At 51.6% G+C, this 23,676-nt stretch overlaps 1 protein-coding gene across 2 annotated transcripts in view; it reads right to left on the bottom strand.

Annotated features, from left to right (window-relative positions):
* Positions 1-1,571: 1,571 nt before the first annotated feature.
* Positions 1,572-23,676, bottom strand: part of DNAJB12 (DnaJ heat shock protein family (Hsp40) member B12) — a 31,099-nt gene continuing 8,994 nt past the window's right edge. For both annotated transcript variants that reach the window (XM_064145038.1, XM_064145039.1), the window contains exons 2-9: positions 23,230-23,404; positions 21,827-21,972; positions 16,839-17,024; positions 12,619-12,698; positions 10,997-11,106; positions 7,190-7,362; positions 5,128-5,279; positions 1,572-3,522 (exon numbers count right to left, since the gene is read on the bottom strand). In XM_064145038.1, coding sequence (XP_064001108.1) covers positions 5,158-5,279; positions 7,190-7,362; positions 10,997-11,106; positions 12,619-12,698; positions 16,839-17,024; positions 21,827-21,972; positions 23,230-23,404 — 992 coding nt within the window. In that variant the 3' untranslated portion in view covers positions 1,572-3,522; positions 5,128-5,157. The remainder of the gene's footprint in view (positions 3,523-5,127; positions 5,280-7,189; positions 7,363-10,996; positions 11,107-12,618; positions 12,699-16,838; positions 17,025-21,826; positions 21,973-23,229; positions 23,405-23,676) is intronic.

The raw sequence follows: 23,676 nt of genomic DNA, 5'->3' as shown, positions 1-23,676 counted from the left end.
CCAAAATGCAGAGTATCTCCCATTGCTTCAGGTGTGGAAGGACCCAAAAGGTAGCAGAGCCACCCTAAAAACTAAAGTCAGGTACAGGGGTGCACCTGATTGCAGAATTAAAGCCCCAAAGGTAGCACTGGGCAGGAGGCTACCCAGCATTGGTCTATGCTGGACTCTGCCAGCTGGTGAGTTGGGGCAGGGCTCACAGCTGGTGGGAACAAGGTGCAGAGGGGAAATGGAAGTGCCATGATGCCTGGCCTCAGAGAGTGGGGGAAAAAAGGAAAAGAAAGGAAAAAATCCCCAAATCCCCACAGCCTCCAGCCTTTTGGTGCATGGGGCTGGGGAGAAGAACCAACAGGGTCAAACCTTGCTCTCTGCTGAGACCTCACCTGGAGTACTGCATCCAGTTCTGGAGCCCCCATTCCAAGAGGGATGTGGAGATGCTGGATTGTGTCCAGAGCAGGGCCAGGAGGATGCTCAGAGGGCTGGAGCAGCTCTGCTGTGAGGACAGACTGAAAGAGTTGGGGCTGTTGAGTCTGCAGAGAGGAGGCTCCCAGGTGACCTTCCAGTATCTGAAAAGGACCTCCAAAAAAGCTGGGGAGGGACTTTTTAGGCTGTCAGGGAGAGCCAGGACTAGGGGGAATGGAGCAAAGCTGGAGATGGGGAGATTGAGACTGGATGTTAGGAGGAAGTTGTTGAGCATGAGAGTGGTGAGAGGCTGGAATGGGTTTCCCAGGGAGGTGGTTGAGGCCCCATGGCTGGAGGTGTTTAGGGCCAGGCTGGCTGAGGCTGTGTGCAGGCTGCTGTAGGGTAGGGTGTCCCTGCCTGTGTCAGGGAGGTTGGAACTGGCTGCTCCTTGTGGTGCCTTCCAACCCGGACTGATTCTATAAACCTGCCCCAAGTGCTGTGAAGAAAGCCTTTTGTTTTCCCAGAGTGGGGGGATTTGGGGGAAAATAGAAGACCCATTTGGGAGCATGGACCCCAAGTCTGACTCTGGAAGCAGGTGGTCTCCCTTGCCTTGGGCCAGCAGCTGGGGGTTACTGAGCTGCTGCGACTGGGAAGTGTATCTGAGCTGGAGTTTCTGCCCAGGACAGAGAGCCTGAGCCTTCCTGTCCTTCCCAGACACGGACCCTTCCACAGGGCATCTTAAAATGCTGGGATGATGCCAGTGGGATGAGAATAAAGCATCTCCCAAAAGGCCTCAGCTGGAGGATGCAGAGAACAAAGGCGGTGCTTTGATGGGAGGGGAGGAAGGTGAGGCTACATCCTGCTGGGAGCATTCCCGGTGACACCAGTTTGAAGCAAAGACATCCTGCTGAGCAGCCAAAGTCACCTTACTGGGACCCATGGCTAACTCCGAGGCACCACCACCACCTCTCCATCTTCTCTCTGTCCTTCCTTCTCACACGCTGGGGAAGCCCTGCAGCCTTCCACCATGCTGGAGCTGGACAGGGTGGCAAAGACACCAAATTTCATTCACAGAGCAGCTACACAGACACGAGAAAGGCGGCGTGAAGGAGCTGTACAACCAGAGCTGGCTGTGGTCAGGATCTGTGGGACAGCACCAGAGCCAGAGCCTGTCATCTTATAAACATTTATTTATAGATGTACAACTGGTAGAATTAATTCTAGACAGAGAGGTACAGCCCCTGTCAGCATCCCTCAGGATCAACGCTTCCTTGCTCCTCACTAGCCACGGGTGGCTATTGGGAAAAGAAAAGAATCAGGAGGTTTTGGTGTGCAGGCTCTGGGTGTTGTGTAGGACACCCAGCACCTTCTGTGAGCCCCATTTTCAGTTAGCCCCTTCCCCATGCCTGTGCCTCTCTGAAGAGTGACTTCTACATCATAGAATCCCACCCAATTCCTTCCAAAAGGAATTGCTTAATAAAAACCCCCTTCCAATCAGGTGTGAGTGGTGGTGGCTGTGGGGTAAGGTTTGCAAGTTACCAGGAGGGCTGATATTCTGCTAAATAAACAAACAGCTGAAAACAGAACACTTGGATTCCTAACCAGAGAGAAAAACAAAACCACCTCACCCCTCAGCTCTCTTCCAGCCCTGGCCACCCCACCTGGGAGTCACCGTGCTTTTGAGTCATTCCCCCAAGCGTGCTGGGAGATGGTTCTCACTGGAAACGGCTTTAGACAAAAACGTGAGCTGCAGAGTACCCCAAAACAATAAAATAAATCCAGTTTATCCCATGGCAGGTAGCTCTGCCAGTGCCAGCTTTGCTTTAAAGTGATGGCTCCTAACCCCCCGCTCCCTCCTGCCACTCTGCCACCCGTCCTCCAGCAAGAGATGTGCTGCAGAACTCAGGTGGGTGCCAAGGAGAGCTTGGGCTGCACTCTGCCCTCTTCCCCCCCAAAAACTTCTTTCAACAGAAGCAGTAGGAAGCTCCTTTTCTTAGGAATTTGCAGTATTTTACAGGTCTCCTCTAGGAAGCATCAGGGACAGGGTGTCAAGGCCACAGCCACACTGCAAACAGGAGCGCTGCTGGGTGGGTGAGGACTCCCCAGCCCAGGCTGGGTCAGACAAAACCCCTGCAGAGGGAGGTGGTGGGCGGAAAGGCCTCTTTACAGCACGAGTGCCCGGTGATTACGAGGCAGAATTAAAGCAGGCTCTGCAAAAAAAAATGAAGTTCCGTGCACAAATTGACCCAACGCTGAGCAAAAGCCATCCAGGACAATCCTTCCCCTCAGCGAGTGCGACGCCGGGGCTCAGCTGACTGCCAGCACTGCAAAAGCCCCGCCGCAGAGCCGGGCAGAGCCGGGCAGCTCCCCGCCGGCCCCCAGCCCCCCCTTCCGTTTCTCTGTCACCTCCTACAGATGTGGAATTTCTTTGCTTAACCCCCTCAGAGGCTGGCACTGGCACATCCCACGCCGCAGAACGCCGCTGTCCTCCAGCAAGCAAAGCTACCGCAGCTGCCAAGGGAGGCTGGACTCAGAGTTGGGCAGGAAAGCGCTGCAGGAGCGAGACACCTCCCTGGGAAGGGATCTTCCCTGCTTCCTTCTTTGCCAAACTGGACAGAAAACGAAATAATTTAATCATCCAACCCCTGCATAGTTTAAAAGTACAACGTATATACAGCTATAAATTAACTCTAAATAGATTATATTTTTCTTTTGAAAGTTGTGTCAGCAAATCGTCCAATTTCTCTCTCTCTCTCTCTCCCCCCATCGGCAGCGACCAAGCCTGGTGGCATAAGGGTCTCCTTCTGCCTCGGGGCTTCTGCAGTTAGTTTAGTGTTACGTTTCCCACTCTGTGTGGGTGATGGGATCCCGGGAGCAAGGAGACTGGTTGGGAAGGGGAAGGAGGAAGATTGGGCAGCAGCCTGATTTCCTGCCCCGCTCGCTGCCCGGGACGGCAAGGTCGAGCAGCGGAGGCAGGCGGAGAGAAGGGAGGTGTCACTTTGTGCGTCGCTTAAGTTCTCCAATTCCATTTTTGAAGATAAAAGGTCTGATTCGTGGTAAATGTCAAGTCTCTGTCACCTCAGCTCAGCACGCTTCACCAAAAAGTCTTCAGGCATTTCAAGTCTGGGGACAAAAGCAGGAGCGGTGTCAGTCTCCGGACAACTGCACGACACTGGACTTCCCCCTTCCTTCCCTTCCCCCAGGCAAAGCTTCTGCAGGCACAGGGTTTTCAATCCCTCTTTCCAGCCCCCGGCTGCAGCAGAGAGGGAATTACAGCAAAGCAGGTGATTAACGCAGGCCTCCCTGTCAAAGAGGTGCACTTAGCAAAAACACAGAGCAGGCCTATCAAGATAAGAAGGGTTCCAAACCTAAAGCCAAGCCAGAGGATTTGCTTGAAAGGCCAAACTTTCCTTTTGCCAAGGAAAATAGGAACCAAAGGACAACTCCCCCGCTGAAACCTTCCTTGTGTCTACAAACCAACCACCAGATGTTTGATGCCCCCAAGAGGTCCCTGCAAGCCTAAATGGTGTCCCTGCAACTCGCATGCTTCACCTCTGGTTTCTTTCCTACAGAACCCCCCTTTTTTGTGGGAGGAGTGCCCTGCTATGTTTCAAGGACACCCCAGCAGCATCTGGTAGGTGACAATGAAGCAGAAATTAAGCTGGATCAAAAGGGTCCAAACTCTGTACCAACTATTTGTCATTATTTCTGTGCAGTTGTCCTGTGACTCAGCACACCCTGAGCTATGGGGCTTGCCTTAATCCAAGCTGTCATAGAATCATAGAATCAACCAAGTTGGAAGAGTCCTCCAAGCTCATCCAGTCCAACCTAGCACCCAGCCCTATCCAATCAACACAGAATCAACCAGGTTGGAAGAGACCTCCAAGCTCATCCAGTCCAACCTAGCACCCAGCCCTATCCAATCAACACAGAATCAACCAGGTTGGAAGAGACCTCCAAGCTCATCCAGTCCAACCTAGCACCCAGCCCTATCCAATCAACATAGAATCAACCAGGTTGGAAGAGACCTCCAAGCTCATCCAGTCCAACCTATCATCCAGCCCTATCCAGTCAACTAAACCACGGCACTAAGTGCCTCCAGTCTTTCCTTGGACACCTCCAGAGACAGCCCTGAGCCTTCCAGCCTGCCCCTCAGCTGTTTGATTCTCAGTTTAAGGCAGGAAGTCACTTCTCCAACCTGCTGTGAACTCTGGCCATTTGCTTTGTTCTCCTCGACTGTCGTGGGAAGGCAGCAGGGGGTGGGAGCAAGGAACATCTGTTTGGTAGGAGCCTGTTCTGTCATCAGACTGCTCCAAGGGCCAGGGAAAAACAGCTTTTTCAGTAAAACAGACAATAAAGCAACCAAAAAAAGGCTCATTCAAACCTGGCAGCTGGCTGCTATGGCTGCTAAAGCCTTCCAACCAGCTGCTGGATTGACAAAACCTCATCTGAGTCTCTCCAACACGACCGGGGCTTTTGATCTGTTCCTAAAGACCCAGCACGGGCAGCGCTGGAGAGAAGAGGGAGCGTGGAGAGAGCTGAGGCTGCCGAGGTGCAAACTCAACAAACCCAGCGTCCCGAGCAGGCAGCACTGGGGCTCGATGGAACGGGCTGCATTCCCTGGGGAGGTGTCTGCATCCAGAGGAGGCTTGTGCAGATCTGTGTCTCAAAGAGAGACGTGAGTACGGAAAGCACCGTGGCACCGGGGGGAAGCGTCACCGGGCGTACTTAGAACTCTGCCGAGCGGGCCGGCGGGGACTATCCGTGCAGAGAGGCCTGAACGTCTGACAGTCTGCTGCAGCTGGGGGTGCCCATCTTCTGTGCCCGCTGGTACAGATCCGAGTCTCCGAAGTAGCGTGCCCGATACAGCAAGCCTTCCTCTGCAAAGGGAAACGCCAGCGTCATGCACCTCCGCTGGAAAGAGACCCACTCACCCCCCGGCCACGGCCCACCACGGGCTCTGCAGGCAACGCCAGGCACCTCAGCCCCTTCCAAAGGAAGCACAGCAGGAGGCTGGGGAATCACAGAATCAGTCAGGGTTGGAAGGGACCACAAGGATCAGCCAGTTCCAACCCCCCTGCCATGCCCAGGGACACCCTACCCTAGAGCAGCCTGCCCACAGCCTCAGCCAGCCTGGCCTTAAACACCTCCAGCCGTGGGGCCTCAACCACCTTCTTGGGCAACCCATTCCAGCCTCTCACCACTCTCATGCTCAACAACTTCCTCCTCACCTCCAGGCTCAATCTCCCCACCTCCAGCTTTGCTCCATTCCCCCTAGTCCTGGCACTCCCTGACAACCTGAAAAATCCCTCCCCAGCCTTTTTTGTAGGCCCCCTTCAGATACTGGAAAGCCACAAGAAGGTCACCTGGGAGCCTCCTCTTCTGCAGACTCAACAGCCCCAACTCTTTCAGTCTGTCCTCACAGCAGAGCTGCTGCAGCCCTCTCAGCATCCTCCTGGCCCTGCTCTGGACACACTCCAGCATCTCCACATCTCTCTTGCAATGGGAGCTCCAGAACTGGATGCAGTACTCCAGGTGGGGTCTCAGCAGAGCACAGTAGAGGGGGAGAATCACCTCCCTGGCCCTGCTGGCCACACTTCCCCTGAAGCAGCCCAGGATGTGGTTGGCCCTCCCGGCTGCAAGTGCACACTGCTGGCTCCTGTTGAGCTTCTGGTCCAGCAGCACCCCCAAGATCCCTCTCCTCAGGGCTGCTCTCCAGCCACTCACTGCCCAGCCTGCATTTGTGCTTGGCATTGCCTCCACCCAGCTGCAGGACCTTGCCCTTGGTCTTGTTGAAGCTCCTGAGGTTGGCTTGTGCCCACCTCTGCAGCCTGTCCAGGTCCCTCTGGATGGATCCCTGCCCTCCAGCCTGTCTGCTGCACCACACAGCAGCAGACTGTCTCTTTAGGACAGGACAGACGTAACATCTGCTGACAGCTCACCCAGCCCAGGGAAAGCCTGATGGGACCTGCCTCTAGTCCAAGCAGGCACATGAGGCAGCTTATACAAAGGTTACCCCAGCAGCATAGGCGAGAGGAAAATCAGAGGCTCAGAGCTGGGTGCATTGGCCTCATTTAGCACCAGTCAGGGCTCTGACAGCCCTTCCTGCATACCAGGAGCTCAAATCTTAGCCTGGCTGCTGCTCCCAGAACTGTGATCAGCACCTGCTCAGAACAGGAGGGCAGAGAGGTCAGGTCAGCCCCAGGACTTGGCAGAAGAGTTTGCTGACCTCACCACACTGCTGCCTGGCTAAATGGCCAGGTCATCTCTCACGCTGCCTGACTGGGCAGCCCTCCCTCCTAACCCTGCATGCCTTCAGCAGTGTGCAGGGCTCTGTTAGCGCTGCCAACGCAGCCTTCTGAGCAGGGATGGAGGACACCACGGGCAGGCAGCAGGCTTTCAGACACGCTCCTCAGATGACTAAAGTATTACACAGAGCTGTGAGGGCCTCCTGAAAATCAGACAGCTGCAGCCTTTCCCCCACCCCTCCCTTGGAAATCAGAGATACCCTCCTGACAGAGCAGGGGAAACCTTCGGGGCACAACTCCTGCCTGACCAGTTCTACAGCAGCATTCAAAACCAAGCCAAACCAAACCAAACCAAAAAAAGCCCAGGTAGGAGATCTGTCACCAAGTCACAGAGAGGGCAAAAAGAGCTGACAACACCGGAAATGTGCTCGCACCACCGTGAAGGGTAGCTTTAGCAGAACTCAGCCCCCAGTGAGAGACCTTCCTGGAGTCAGACTCCCACAGCAGCCAAGCCCCTTGGCTCCTGAGCCCACACTACTCACTCTGCTGCTTCTCTTTCCAGCAGTTATTTCGAAGGTTGGCAATGTAGTCATCCTCCACGCTCCTCTCAACGTTCTTCAGGTTGGTGCCCGTGTACTCGTCTGCAAAGTTCTCAGAGACGTAGTAGGGGACTTTCAAGTGCTCTGTCACTCTCCTGTGTGTGTGACCCACAGACCTAGTTCAGGGAGAAGAGGCAGAGCAATGTAGGGCAAGCTTCAAGGGCAGAGCACAAAGCTCCCAGCTGTTTATCGTGCAACGACAGCAAACTGCTGAAGACAGACATCGCTGCTGTGTGTCCAGACAGGAAGCAGAAGCGTTCTGGTGGAACAGAAATGCCAGCACAGGCAGAGAAAACCTGCCAGGCCTCTAGCTTAGGTGGGCAGAGCTCCGAACGCAGACATAACTCTGAGGCAGATTGCCCCAGGCCTAAACCCACTTAAAATAAAGTGTTCCTTAAGAGTTTTCAGCACTAATTAAATCTCCCTGCAATTTCCTCGCTGACGACACCACCAGCTCTTGTTGGCGGTGAGCCCCAAGGATGCCTGCGAAGCTTGAAGGCCGAAGCTCATGTGGTGTGGGATGTGGGTAGCCGGCGAGGGCAGAGCAGGGGCTGGCTCCCAGCCTCCCTAGCAACCTTCACCCAGGTCGGTTGAACTCAGTCCCCTCTGCCAAGACCTATCTGCTAACCCCAGGAACGTCAGCTTCCTCTACCACATCACATGCTGCAACCAACACTGCTGCTGCTGCAGGAACAAAGTCAGCCTTGCTCTGAGCTCCAGCCTGCACCAGCTCATGTAGAAAGCACTTTCTAGAAGGAAATCTCTTCTTACCCTGCCTCCTGTGGATTTGCATTTCAGACAGAGCCCTCTATTTTCCCCAATGCTCCAGCAGACCTAGAGATACTCACTGGGGTGTGTTTGCAAGCTGGAACACAGGGCCCGTGCCCAAACCATGCTGGATTGGTCGGGAACGGCTCCATCTGGAGACGTGCCCAAAGTTCTCCCATAATAAATACCAGCTGGCTGCTGTATGAGGAGCAAGCCTGATCCTTAAGCCAGGTACAAACATTAACTCATCTGCCTCGCCCTTCAGTCTGTTATCAGGGTTTACAGGAAAGATTCAAAGACTCCTGCATGTTTCATCGAGGTCTAGCTACTCAGGGACAAGCACCGGGGAACCAGATAGCTTGGACATGACCAAAAGCCTCTGCTGGCATTCATTTTTTGAGACAGTGCCTGCTGGCAGAGACACCACCTGAAAGAAGCTCAGCTTGCTATTTTACCTGTCAAGACAGAATCACAGAATTATAGAATCAGTCAGGGTTGGAAGGGACCACAAGGATCAGCCAGTTCCAAACCCCCTGCCATGGGCAGGGACACCCTACCCTAGAGCAGCCTGCACACAGCCTCAGCCAGCCTGGCCTTAAACACCCCCAGCCATGGGGCCTCAACTACCTCCCTGGGCAACCCAGTCCAGTCTCTCACCACTCTCATGCTCAACAACTTCCTCCTCACGGCCAGCCTGAACCTACCCATCTCCAGCTTTGCTCCATTCCCCCTACTCCAGTCGCTCCCTGACAACCTGAAAAGTACCCCCCCAGCTCTTTTGGAGGCCTCTTTCAGACACTGAAAGGCCACAAGAAGGTCACCTGGGAACTTCCTCTTCTGCAGACTCAACAGCCTCAACTCCTTCAGTCTGCCCTCACAGCAGAGCTGCTCCAGCCCTCTCAGCATCCTCCTGGCCCTGCTCTGGACACACTCCAGCATCTCCAAATCCCTCTTGCAATGGGGGCTCCAGGACTGGATGCAGTACTCCAGGTGGGGTCTCACCAGAGTGCAGTAGAGGGGGAGAATCACCTCCCTGGCCCTGCTGGCCACACTTCTCCTGATGCAGCCCAGGATCTGGTTAGGCCTCCAGGCTGCAGAGCCCTAAGCTCTCCCAAAGCTCATATTCCTCCTCTGCATATAAGTGAGCCACTAAGGCTACGTACAAAGCATGCTCTCCAAGGAGGGGGTATTTAAGCTTGCAGAGCTCCAGCAGCACGCTGGGCTGTAAAGCATGCAAATAAAGGCAGGACATGGTGCAAGAAAGCTGCCACTTGAAGTGAGACATGCAATTAAGTCGGGCAGATTGCATGAGGTGCTTTGGGAGAGCAGGGTGGCACAGTCAAGCCCACAGCCAGACAGCCCTTTCAGCAGAAAGTGACTTTTCCATGGAAGAGATTTAACAAAGGCAGCGGAGTGAGAAATGGTTCTTTAGGACTCTGCCTCTCTCGGTGACAGCTTCACTCTGAAGAAGTGGCTTTAAAATCTGTGTGGCACTGAAATTTCACCAGGTTCAGAAGCTTCTTGCCTCCTGTGAGCTCCATCTCTCTGCTGAACATCAGCCAAGCACAGCATTTCCTTTCACATCAGGCAGCTAGAGGGGCCCGGCTGCCTGCGTGCGCTAGCGAGCAGCACCGCCTGTCGGCATCCTGTGCCTTTGGCTCCCACGCTCATCCCATCTGAGCTGCCTCTGTCACTCGGCAAAGATGACAAAGGACTGCATCAGCTCAGTTGCCACTCCTGTCCACATCTTGACTTGGGAATCAGTTTGCTTGCCTCAGGAAACATGACGAAGGACTGCTTCAGCTTAGATGTCACTCCTGTCCACATCCTGACTTGGGAATCAGTTTGCTTGCTGCTCCCCAAGCATGCAGAGAGGGACAGTGCAGGGAACAGGGAATCAAGCAGCAGAAAAACACCTGGAGGTCAGGGCTGACTTTCCTCTGACAGCAGACAAGGCCGGAAGCAAATCCCTACCCAGTTAAAATGAATGTCTCCTCCACTGAACATCCTCTCACCTCTCAAACTGTCTCTTCACCAATAGAAAACCAACTGGTATACATAGACAGTGTTTAATTTTATAGCCCTAATATCAACTGTAGAGTCTCAACACCCTTTAGCCTCTCAGAACAGCCCTTAACTGTGCATTCTTCACAGCCACTCCATTTTCCCAAGCACTACTGTCACAGTCTCTGTCCCAGACCCAAAAGCTAAGCTGGCTTTTACAGTGTCTAATGTCAAAAGTTGTCCCCTGTGAAACTGAGCAGGGCCCACTGCCTGCAACCAAGTCTTTAAACACAAAGGAACTTCCACTCTAGAATAAACACCAAGCTCTTGTCGAGGGTGATGCAAGCAGGCAGAAATCAAGCCTGTTTACCCACGCTTTGTTGGCACTGCGGAGTGAGTAAGAACAGAGTCATGCCATTTGTCAGCCAAGGGAGCAATCTGGGCATTTCCACAGGGTCTGCACCCAAAACAGTTTCACTTTCACATTGTGAATGTCCTGCCACAGCTATTTCATGTCAAGATTAGAGTTCAAAAGTATGGGATTTCTCTGGGAGTGCCTTTTGCTCTCCGTGAGTTTTTCATTCCTTCTTCTCTTCCTCTGCTGCACTGTACCAGGTATAAACTGAGGCTTTCAAAACCAAATCAGTTCTTTGGATGGGATCTTAGTGCTGGGCTACAGTCCCTCAATATCATTTGGTCTGCCCCTTTGTGGCACAGATACACTCAGCTGTAAGTTATGGGGTGCAGAAGGTCCCTATCAAAGAACATCCTCCCTACAACCTTTCCCACACTTTCCAGCTCAAGATGTCTCATGAAGCAGGAGGCTTTCAATGATGGGCAGGGCATCTGGCAGCAAGATGAGATAGAGCACAACAAAGAGAGGAAAAGCAGAGAGCCTAGATCCCTACCCCATCACCCTCTCTGCCCTCCAGAACCAACCCCCCACCCTAGTCAGGTACCAGAGTAACAGATACTAACGGCCTGTGGCTCAAACTGTAGGGTGGGCTGGAGACCATCATCTGGCTGAGAGCAGACACAATGATCAGGATGAGGATAGGCATCAGCTGGACAAACAAGCCAAGGCCACCCTGAAGGAACAGAAACACACAGTGGAACATCACCCATAAACTTAGAATCATAGAACTGTTGGGGTTGGAAGAGACCTCCGAGATCATCAAGTTCAACCATTCACCTAGAGCTCACAATCTCACCACTGCTGCTAAGTCACTACTGCTAAACCATGTCCCTCAGCACCACATCCATGTGTCTTTTAAACACTTCCAGGGATGGAACTCCACCACCTGCCTGGGCAACCTGTTCCAATGCCTGAGAACCTTTTCTGTGAAGAAATTCTTCCTAATATCCAACCTTCTGCACAGGATGCTGTAGCACTGCCCTCTCTCCCTCCCATCCCTAACACAGCCCAAATTATCCAGCTTTTCAAAGCCATTTGGCTTAGGAGGCCTCCCAAAATAACTGAGGGCAGCTGATGTTATAAATTGCTCTGCTTGGTTAATTGAGCATCACAGAATTGAAACACCCCATCTTCAATACTGGAATAAAAGGGAGGATGAGTTCAGGCTGGGAGGAGCCAGGGAGTATCTGTGTTGTCTGAAAAGGGGCTTTACCTTTTGACAGTATAGAATCACAGAATGGTTTGGGTTGGAAGGGACCTCCAGAGATCATCTAGCCCAATCCCCCTGCAGTCAGCAGGGACACACTCCACTAGATCAGATTGCTCGCAGTCTTTTTGAGTCTGACCCTGAATAGCTCCAGGGATGGGGCCTCAACCACCTCCTGGGGCAACATGCTACAGTGTTCCACCATCCTAAGGTGAAGAACTTGTTCCTGACATCCAATCTAAATCTGCTCTTCTCTCATTTTGAACTACTGCCCCTTGTCTTGTCAGTGCAGGCCTTTGCAAACAGTCCCTCTGCAGCTTTCTTGTAGCCCCCTTCAGGTACTGGAAGGTTGCTATTAGGTCTTCCTGCAGCCTTCTTCAGGCTGAACAACCCCAGCTCCCTCAGCTTGTCCTCATAGCAGAGGCGCTCCAGCACCCTGATCATTTTCATGGCCCTCCTCTGGACCTGCTCCATCAGGTCCACGTCCTTCCTATGTTACAAAGTGCTGTCCTTGGTTAATTGAGCATCACAAATTATACACATCCCATCTTCAATACTGCAACAAAAGAGGGGGGATGAGTTCAAGTTGGGAGGAGCCAGGAGCATCCATATTGTCTGAAAAGTGGATTTACCTTTTGAAGTGTGAGAATTAAATCAGAGAGAAGATGTTTACTCTGCGCTAACCACAGGTAACACCTCTCTGGTGCCATCTTTACTTCAAGGCAGCACTGTTACACCATTGTTTTCCCCATGGGACAACAGCTAAGAGAGCTCTGGGAGAACAACCACCAGTAAACAAATCCACAGCTTGGGGTAAATGGTGAAGGCAGCAGCTCCTTTCCCACGACTCCAGCTTTCTGTTCGAGGGGTGGGAACCAGCAGGGCTGTTTCACAAGACAGCCCCAACAACGAGCTCACAATTCCATGTGCTGGAAAAACCTTTAGACTCTCAGTCTCTCTGACCTGTTCTCCACTTACATCACCCTGGTGTTCTCGCCTGTCCTGCCTCTGATGGTAGGTATATCGCATCCTGCCGTTGCTGTAGACATGAACGTTACCTAGGGACAAAAGAAAACTGTCAGGCAAAGCTCAGAGAACATCAGACAGTGCTGGCTGCCCAGGAAGGAAGCACAAAGGGTGACCACCTTCCACGTCAGCCTCGCCAATAAAAGCACAACAGAAAGCCGCTGAACTGTGTGCAGCAGTTTCAGCTATGAATGTTGTCAGCAAGGGCTCCATCTGCAGTTTGCTTCAGGCCATGCTCAGAAAAAATATAAGGATCATGGAATCACTAAGGTTGGAAAAGACCTCTAAGAGCATCAAGCCCAATCTTCGACTCAACACCTCCATGACCACTAGACCATGTCCCAAAGTGCCACTTCTACTCTTGTTTTGAACACCTCCAAGGGATGGTGAATCCACCCCTCCCTGGGCAGCCTGTTCCAACGTTTGAGCACTTGTTCAGTAAAGAAATCCTTCCTAACACCCAACTTAAACCTCCTCTGGCAGAGCTTGAGGCCATTTCTTCTTGTTCTGTTAGATACTTAGGAGAAGATGCTAGCACTGGCCTCACCCCAGCCTCCTTTCAGGTAGCTGTGAAGAGCAGTAAGGTCTTCTCTCAGTCTCCTCTTTTTTCAGGGTAAACAATCCCAGCTCCCTCAGCCTCTACTCACCCCACCTGAGTCCCTCAACAGCTTCATTGCCCTTCTCTGTATCCACTCCAGCACCTTAGTGCCTTTCTTATACAGCAGTGTCCCAACTGGACGTGCAGCCTCACTAGGGCTGAGAACAGAGGCACCACCACTTCTCTACCCCTGATGGCTGCACAGACTGTAAAGGACTCTAGGCTGTGCTCACACTTAGACCTGCAATGCTGTTCCCACTGCTCTCAGTTCAGCCTACTTCCCACAGCCAGAAGCATGCCAGCCAGCTCAGAGCTGAAAGGAGGACAGCATGGCTGCCTGGCAGGGCTGCTTCCAGGCTGGCTGGAGCTGGGATGTCTCAGTGAAATGATCATTTGACAGAATTAGGCTGCTCCTGAGACCTCTGCATCTGTCCTAGTGCATGGTCAGCAGCCCCTGACTCAAGCCACTCCATCATATTGTCCTGACAGGGATGGCTGTAGCTGCAGGGTGAAGATGAAATGGGGCTCCAGAGGAGACTGATAGAAGAACTCACACTAAAAGACTATTCATTACCTGAAGCCAACATTTACAAATGAGCTATAGAAGTCACAGCTGAAAAAGGAGTATCCCAAAGGTCTACTGAGCAGATACATTTGAAGGCAAACTGGTGGTGGGCATATAGGGATCATATGAAAATTCAGGTTGGAAGTGACCTCAGGTGCTCCAACTTCCCGCTCAAAGCAGAGTCAGCTCTGCAGAGAGAATATCTTCTACAGGTTTTCTTGCTTCTAACTCAATTTACTTGAGATTAAAACGAATGACAGCAAGAAAAAAAACCCACCCTGGCAGCATTTCCACCTAAAATCATCTCTTGTATGTTTTAAATGTCAAAACTATAGCTGAAAAGGGAAATGAACTGAGAAAGTCATCCTGAATTCTCTTGGGACAGTGAAGAAAGGGAAAAAAAGGCTAAAGCAGCAACCTGCTGGTTTTACTGGAGTAGCTTTACCTCTCTGACAGGCAGAATGCAGACACTGCAAAAGGCTTCAAGATCATAGAATCATAGAACCAGCCAGGTTGGAAGAGACCTCCAAACTCAGCCAGCCCAACCTAGCACCCAGCCATGGCCAATCAGCTAGACCATGGCACTAAGGGCCTCAGCCAGGCGTTGCTTCAACACCTCCAGGCACAGTGACTCCACCACCTCCCTGGGCAGCCCATTCCAATGCCAATCACTCTCTCTGACAACAACTTCCTCCTAACATCCAGCCTAGATCTTGCCCGGCACAGCTTGAGACTCTGTCCCCTTGTTCTGTTGCTGCTTGCCTGGCAGAAGAGACCAACCCCACCTGGCTACAGCCTCCCTTCAGGGAGTCATAGACAGCAATGAGGTCTGCCCTGAGCCTCCTCTTCTGCAGGCTGCACACCCCCAGCTCCCTCAGCCTCTCATAAGGTTTGCGTTCCTCTCTGCAAGCACAGTTAATGTACTGATTCTCATGCATTAGATAGGAAAGAGCTACCAGAGTAAATCTTCTCAACTGAAACGAAACTACTTCTTTTTCCAAGTTGGCAGGGGTCAAATAACCACTGCCAGCCAAGTGTGACCAGAGTAAATATAAGAGAGTCTTCTAAACCTGTATCTTTCCCATCAGAACTGAGCAAGTGAAGGAACAGCCACTTGGTTCCTCCCTGCTACCCAAATTTCAGACAGGAGACAGATTCAATCTTAAATCCAAGAGGTTTAAAACATGCTGTAGAAAGAGCATTTTCCTCTTTGTTTTACGTGACACAGTGGGAAGAAGGAAGTGGACAATGATCTCAGAGAAATTGCTTCAGCTGCATGACAGAGCAGATACAGGTCAAGAACAAGGCCCAGGCGTGACCACAGTTTGTTCTGATGAGAAGGTTTAACTTCTAAAACCACCAGGCAGAGAAGCCTTCTGCAAAATAGGATCATTTCTACAACTAGCCTTGAAACAAGCCAGTCTTTGTCCTGATGTTCACCCCAACCTAACGACAGCTAACGTTGGCAGCAATGCAAACAAACTCCTGAATGTGGGGAGAAGTCCAGCTCTGATGGCATTACCTGCTGGATGCAGAGTTCTCCAAGCACACATCTGACCAATTTAGGTGTTTGGGTTGTGTGTGATGGAGAACTCTCATTAAACTCAGTAATCCTTGCACTACTGCAGTGCTGCTCCCTCAGAGGGATGTATAGAATCACAGAATCAGTTTGGTTGGAAAAAGACTTTTAAATTGTTGAGCCTAACCTCTCTCTAACTCTACCAAGTCTGGTGCTAAACCATGTCCCTCAGCACCACACCTCTGACACTTTCTAACACCTCCAGGGATGGGGATTCAAACACCTCCCTCGGGAGCCTTTTCCAGTGTTTGAGAATCCTTTCAGGGAAGAAGATTCTTCTAATGTCCAACCTGTGGGCCTGCAAGACTGCAGCCTGTCTGCTGGTGCAACTCAAGCCTGTTTCCTCTTGTCCCATCACTTGCTCCTTGAAATTAGAGACCAACACCCACCTGGCACCTATTTCTTAGAATCATAGAATCAAGCAGGTTGGAAGAGACCTCCAAGATCATCCAGTCCAACCTAGCACCCAGCCCTGGCCAATCAACCAGACCATGGCACTAAGTGCCTCAGCCAGGCATTACCTGAACACTCCAGGGGCAGCGACTCCACCACCTCCCTGGGCAGCCCATTCCAATGCCAATCACTCTCTCTGACAACAACTTCCTCTTAACAGCCAGCCTAGACCTTCCCTGGCACAACTTCAGACTCTGTCCCCTTGTTCTGTTGCTGCTTGCCTGAGAGAAGAGACCAACCCCACCTGGCTACAGCCTCCCTTCAGGGAGTTGGAGACAGCCATGAGGTCACTCCTGAGCCTCCTCTTCTCCAGGCCAAACACCCCCAGTTCCTTCAGCCTCTCCTCACAGGGCTGTGCTCCAGGCCCCTCACCAGCTTCCTTGCCCTTCTCTGGACACCTTCCAGCACCTCAACAACTCTCTTGAATTGAGTAGCCTAGAACTGGACACAGCACTCAAGGTGTGGCCTGAGCAGTGCTGAGCACAGGGGCAGAAGAACCTCCCTTGTCCTGCTGGCCACACTGCTCCTGAGCCAGGCCAGGATGCCATTGGCTCTCCTGCCCACCTGGGCACACTGCTGCCTCATCTTCAGCTACTCTCTACCAGCACCCCCAGCTCCCTCTCTGCCTGGCTGCTCTCAGCCACTCTGCCCCCAGCCTGTAGTGCTGCTTGGGGTTGTTGTGGCCAAAGTGCAGAACCCTGCACGGCTCTCCTGCCCTTCAACAGCTCCACACCTGCTCCTAGCTTGGTGTCATCTGCAAACGTACTGATGCTGGACTCAATCCCCTCATCCAGATCATCACTAAAGATACTGAACAGGACTGTGCCCAGCACTGATCCCTGGGGCACACCACCAGTGACTGGTTTCCATCTGCATGTGGCAGGGAGCTGAGAAGAGTGAGGTCTCCCTCCCCTCTGTCTCCATTTCCCGGGCCCAGGTTGGGTCCTATTGAAGAGATTCAAGTTTAAGCTGCTTACTAGAAGGAAAACCACCACCAAAAAACATGTTGAAGAGGTCCTCGGGTGAGATGTCTGCCTCGAAGCCGCGGTGGAAATCTGAGTGACTGTGGCCATGGCGAGCAGGGTTGAGTTTCTCATCTCCAAACTGGTCATACTGCTTCCTCTTCTCCGGGTTGCTCAACACGGCGTACGCGTTACCGATGGCTGCAATATTGACAACAGGGAAGCAATTAGCTTCTCTCTTCTGAAGATAACACACATCTAGCCCTGCAGACTGTCACCACCTGCCTTTCCCACTACACAAACAAGGTGCTCAGCTACCCACCTCTTTCATCAGGCTACCTGGTGTGCTCCTCTGGCAAACACGGGCAGAAGGAAACAGCACTGAGCAGCTCAGTGAAAAAGGCCTTCATTAAGTCAAACGATGGCATAGAATGGTTTGGGTTGGAAGGGACCTCCGAAGGTAGAATCATAGAATCAACCAGGTTGGAAGAGACCTCCAAGCTCATCCAGTCCAACCTAGCACCCAGCCCTGTCCAATCAACTAGACCATGGCGCTAAGTGCCTCATCCAGGCTTTGCTTCAACACCTCCAGGGACGGCGACTCCACCACCTCCCTGGGCAGCCCATTCCAATGCCAATCACTCTCTCTGACAACAATTTCGAGCCTAGACCTCCCCTGGCACAACTTGAGACTGTGTCCCCTTGTTCTCTTGCTGCTTGCCTGAGAGAAGAGACTCAACCCCACCTGACTGCAGCCTCCCTTCAGGGAGTTGTAGACAGCAACGAAGTCACCAGTTTACCAGTGGATCACAGAATGGCTTGGCTTGGAAGTGACCTCCAAAGGTCATCTAGTCCAACCCCCATGCAGTCAGCAGGGACATCCTCCACTAGATCAGGTTGCTCACAGCCTTGTGGAGCCTGGCCTTGAATATCTCCAGGGATGAGCCCTCAACTACCTTCCTGGGCAACCTGTTACAGTAGTCCTCCACTCTCATGGTGCAGAACTTGTTCCTGACATCCAATCTAAATCTGCTCTTCTCTCATTTCAAACCGTTGCCCCTTGTCCTATCACTGCAGGCTTCTGGAAACAGTCTCTCTACAGCCTTCCTGCAAGCCCCCTTCAAGTACTGGAAAGTCACTATTAGGTCTCACTGGAGCCTTCTCTTCTCCAGGCTGAACATATATGACTGGTATGAATTTGACCCCCAGAGAAAACCTCTCAGATGAACAAAACTCTGAACTGGGAAGGAAATACAGGTAATAGAGCAGCTGCCTGTTTCACTTCATTAAACTACTTGCTCCTTTGGAACAAACAATGCTTAAACCATACAGTTGTCTGAGTTGGAAAAGACCTTTAAAACCATTGAGTCCAACAAATCCTTCAGCTGTAAGCAACTGTGTAGAAAAGCAGGACTTCAGTAGACAACTTTTACTCCAAAGCAGCCTAAAACCAGAACTGCAAAGAAGTGAAATACTGATCACTGAATGTAAGAAAGAGGCTTTAAAACCTCCCACAACAGCTGGTGAGGAAATGCTGGCTAGAAGTTGTGTCTGTCAGCTCTGAATCTCAGGCTTTCCAGAAGTAAGATGCATAATTACAAGGGCTGTTAACCAGTGCCTGTGATGGTGGAAATGTACTGGGACTAAACCCCCACCAGTTCTCCAGGCTGTTCTCCTTCCCACCTCAGCACACTTGAAGCTTTCTAGCTGCCTGCCATCCTCCTATTTCTGTACTCGTCTATCTGCAAGTTCCAGTTTATCACATCCCTCTGTACCAACCATCCCCAGAGCCTCCCTGTGTGACTGCAAAGCTTCTCTGCTCCCTGTGTCGCAAGGAGACGAAGCTGTTTGTGGCAGTAGTGGCCTGGTGTCTGAGGCAGGAGCAGGAATGACAGACAGGGCAGATATATGGCTTTTGGAGGAGGTTAACTCCAAGAATCAACATTTACCCCATGGTCAGATTAAGCTGCATGGTTTCTTCTTGGACTGGAGATGTAGAGAGTGAGGGATGTAATGTCATGGAATCATAGAATACTTCTAGGTTAGAAGGAACCTCAAAGATCATCTAGTTCCAGCCTCCCTGCCATGGACAGGGACACCTTCCACTACATTAAGTTGTTTAAAGCCCCACTCAACTTGGTCTTGAACACCTCCAGGGAGGGGACATCCACAACCTCCCTGGGCAACCTGTTCCTGTGTCTCACCACCCTGGAAGAGGTTGTCAACATGCTTGTTCTCCTTCTTGGTCATAATTAGTGCACACAGAGCAAACACTTCTCCAAGCAGGCAAGGAAGCTGGATGACAAGGAGTGACTCCTGGCACGTTAGTTTGTTCTTTCCAAACTGTGTGCTTGAGCAATGAAAATGGCCCTGCTCAGGGCTGCCTGACTGCCTGCTGTCAAAGCCCAAGAAACACCTCACTCCAAATCAGGATTTCAGCCCAGAGTTCAACTCTTTTCCCAACATCAGCCAAAGGTAGTGAGGCAAATCTAATTCATTTAAATAATGGTTTAGTTTGGAAGGGACCTTAAAAATCACCTCCTGGCCACTGGCAGGGACATCTCCCACTACACCAGTTTGCTCAAGGCCTCATCCAACCTGGCCTTGGACACCTCCAGAGAGGAGCCATCCACAACCTTCCTGGGCAACCTGTTCCAGTGTCTCATCTGCCACAAGCCAGACTGCAGCCAGCTGCACCTGTAGACTGAGACGAGGTCTCAGGACAGCAACACTTTATCAGCTGTCTCTGGGAAGATGAATGCCAAGAGTTTGGCTAATACATCATCACTAAGAAAAAATTAACTGAGACTCCCCATAGCAGTGCACGCTTCCCCCCTCAGCCTCTGGAAGCAAACAGCTGGACTTCAGCGAGCCCTGCAAAGGAGGAGTTCACCCAGCTTGGAGAGCCAAGGAGGCAAGGCCTGGAGCAGAGATAACGTGAGAGCAGATAGCTCTGCAGCGGAGGATAAAGGGCACCTTGCTTAACACACGACTTCTGGCACGTACCCCTTGTCAAAGCCCTTGGCAAACACCATGATTTCAGATTAGAGGTGAGGAAACATGCCTTTGTTGGGGACTGAAGGCTGAACTATGGAGCAGAGGCTTTCTGCACATGCAGTGTGGATAGACATCTGCAGATGCCTGCCCTTTCATCTGGCCTCCACGTCGAAATGGGCTCCCCCTGCTCCAAGTAGCTGGGGGCAGCTCATTGTTTGCTCACTGCAACACACTTAGTGCTTGTGGATTTAAGTCTGAAAAGGCTTGAGCAAACCTTCCATGAGACTTTTACTGCTGAATGTCTACTGGAAGCTTACCCAATTACTCTTATCGATATGTTCAGCCCAGGTTAGCCTTGCTCCCTGCTCCAGCAGAAGTCTTATGCATCTCACTCCTGTGATGGCCAGAACCAAACCCATCAAACCATTTACACTAAGTACTTACCAAACCATTGAAATTAAATATTTAAATGAATTAAGACCACAAAACCTGTGCTGTACAATTGGCACCCACAAGTTCTGTGTTGAACTCAACCATAATAATCAAACTGCCACAGCTTGAAGGGAAAACTGCACAGAACCCCAGCACGGGGTGGGTTGGAAGGGACCTCTGGAGATCATTCAGTCCAACTCCCCTGCTAAAGCAGAGCACAGCAGCCTCACAGCTAAAAACTTTCTTCTTCCATTCAGATGGAACCTCTCCTGGGTTCCAGTTTGTGCCCATTGCTCCCTTGTCCTCTCACTGGGCACCAATGGAAAGAGTGACCACATCCTCTTGCCCCCCACCCTTTAGCTCTTGCTGAGCACTGATCAGATCCTCCCTCAGGCTGCCCTTCTCCAGGCTAAACAGCTCCAGGTCTCTTGGTCTTTCCTCCTCACAGAGATGCTCCAGGCCCCTTAGCATCTTTGTGGCCTTCCACTGGACCCTCTCCAGTATTTTCCTGTATCTCTTGAACTGGGGAGCCACTACTCCAAATGTGGCCTCACTAGGGCAGAGCACAGGGAAGGAACTTCCCATGACCTGCTGGCCACACTCAAATTCCAAGAAGGATGTTCCAGGCAATAGCATTTCTCCTGCTTTAAGACATCCATCTTTAAGACATCTTACTTCCCAGGGAACACCCCTGCTGCATACCCCCTCCATAGAATCTGACTGTCAACAGCAGGACTCCAGCTCCTGGCCACCATTTTTGAGTTCTGGCTGGGCTCCCTTGTACAGCTGGTGAAGTTTTGCACTACAAGTCTTCACCTAAGGTTTCTCTCCACAGATTCCATCAATAGGCTTTTGCAAGGTTCAGGTACTGAGCCCTTGCTTAGCAACCCAAGGGCTGCCTGGCTGCCTGAAATGCTCAATATATGGAAGAGTCCAAGCACCACTTCTGCACAAGTTTCCTGCCATTGGGCCTGCCCAGCAATGTTTCTCTCAAGGGATTCACGGACCCAATGGCTGCCTCTGGTGCTGCACAACTTACTGGGTTTCTACTGGATTTGTCAGTAGACAGAGGTGCACCCCAACACCTGTGCTGGGTGGCTTCATGACTTGGAGCTTCTCCCTGCTAGGTGAACGCTCCTGAATTAAAAGAAAAGGATGGTTAACATCCCAAGGGAATTTCCTCCTGAGCAGCATGGTGGGAGGCTGAAGTGACACACAGGAAGAGCTGCTCGGAGACAGGGAAGGAAGGCTGCTTCTCCTTGTCCCACTGGCAGAGCTGAACCTGAGCAGCATGCTGGGAGGCTGACGTGCCACACAGCAAGAGCTGCTAGGATAAAGGGAAGGGAGGCTGCTGCTTCTTGTCCTGCTGGCAGAGCTGAACTCTAGCTGTGTTTATTATTTTAAGCTTATACTTTGTGCATGACACAACAAGCTCAGAAGAGACAGAATTTTACAAAGAGCTTTATTTTGCTCTACCTGACTCACAAGGTTGTTTTTATGTGTCACTGCCAGGCCAGCTCAGCACCATCACCTGACAGCTGTGGGCAAATCACCAGGCTGCAAACGTTCTTTACCTTTAAATGCCTCTGTAGCCCCTGGTGCGTGGTTCTTATCTGGGTGAAACTTCAGTGCAAGTTTCCGGTAAGCCTTTTTCAGGTCCTCGTCAGAAGCTTCTCTGTTTACTCCCAGAATTTCATAGTAATCTTTGCATTGCTTTACCCTGCCAGTAGAGAGAGATGACATGAGACAGTTCAGTTCTAGCTGTGAGAACCAACCACTCTGTGTTGAGTAAGTGAGCTCTGCAACCCCTCGTGCAACACAGTTTTGCTCAGTGAACTCTGGTTTACCCAGCTCTGGTTCCTCAGCAGGTGACCCAGTTTTGTTCACAGGCTGGTTCCTGCTGTGCCAGCACTACAAGCACACAAACACCCTGACAGAACCAGTTGAGCCAGTGGAGATAGGAGGGCCTCTGCACAGGGAAGGGTATCACCCACAGAGGAATGCTACTGAGCTTCAGATTCATCACGCTCACGTTTTGGAGGATATTTGGGAGGGACTGCAAAGGGCAGGCCATGATCTGAAGGCTAGCTGGGCTTCTTTCTTCCCCTGTTAATCCACAGACCTAAACAACATCAGCTGAATTCCAGAGGAAGAAAGAAGGAGCTGCTCAGGCCTGTGTGCACAGCCCAGCTCATCCTGGGTACACTCACAGCCCAGCAATGGCTTCTCCTCCTCACATGACCTCGGTGAGACAGCAGGCTGGGTCTGTGGAGAGGTGGATGATGTAACAAGGCCCATTAGCCAGAGCAGCTCTTCAGATGATGCCCACAACCTTACACAGTCTACTGAGTGACAGTTTCAGTCCTTCAATTTCCAGTATTTTGAAATGGCAGAAAGCAATAAAAAACACCCAGAAACAGGGTTTGGGAAGCAGGAGACTGGAGAAACATATCCTGGGGTTTGCCAGCAGGAGCTTCAGAAGAACATCTAACAAAGTCAAATGTCCTGCAGTAGACTTCTGCTCTACAGGGCTCTAAGAGAGACCAGAAGCAGAATATCCTGAGGAGAGAGGAAGAAGGATATATCCTGTCACTTGCTGCAAGACAACATCTTAGAGCAGGAGGAGTGCTGAGGAGCACAGGGAATGTTCCACAGCACCGCTGAAAAATGCTACACTGAAAATTATCCTGCAGCCCATGAGGAGAACACATCCAGAATGATGCTTTGGACCTCAGCCAGAGCAAGGCCTGCATGCTTACAGCTTCCCTTGTGCAGGGAAGCTCATCTCATCCCTTGCAGACCCGACCCCGCTGCCTCCCAGCACTGCTGCAACTATACATCCTCCCAGGTATGTTTTTAACACCCTGCCAGCTAGAAATCACTCAACATGCTTCAAACCTTTAGAAGCCTGTAAAACCCAGAGCAGTGCCATGTGGTAAACAGCAGGGGTTAGAGCCATGGGGAGCTGTGCACGCACCTCTTCACTGCATCCACCTGGTCCTGAGTGTAGCCCTTGGGGGCCTCCCCACCAGCCTCTCCGTTGGCCGAAGGGAAGTCTCCGCTCATCTTCCTGAAGTGAGGATTTGTGGACTCCTTGGACTGGGACTGGCCATTGGCTGACTGCTCGTTCTTGTTCAGTGATTCAAGCAGAACTGAAATCAGAAAAAGATGCAAAGAGATGTTAGGAGATTGCTAAACTCAATCTGCTCCTCCAACTCTCCCATGAGGAGGCTCCCAGTTGACCTTCTTGTGGCCTTCCAGGATATGAAGGGGGCTACAAAAAAGCTGTGGAGAGACTTTTCAGCATATCAGGAAGTGACAGGACTAGGGGGAATGGAGCAAAGCTGGAGGTGGGTAGGTTCAGGCTAGCCGTGAGGAGGAAGTTGTTGAGCATGAGAGTGGTGAGAGGCTGGAATGGGTTTCC

Source organism: Pogoniulus pusillus, chromosome 6, assembly GCF_015220805.1.
Source record: "Pogoniulus pusillus isolate bPogPus1 chromosome 6, bPogPus1.pri, whole genome shotgun sequence".
NCBI classification, from domain to species: domain Eukaryota; kingdom Metazoa; phylum Chordata; class Aves; order Piciformes; family Lybiidae; genus Pogoniulus; species Pogoniulus pusillus.
This window is presented reverse-complemented; position numbering and strand designations above follow the sequence as displayed.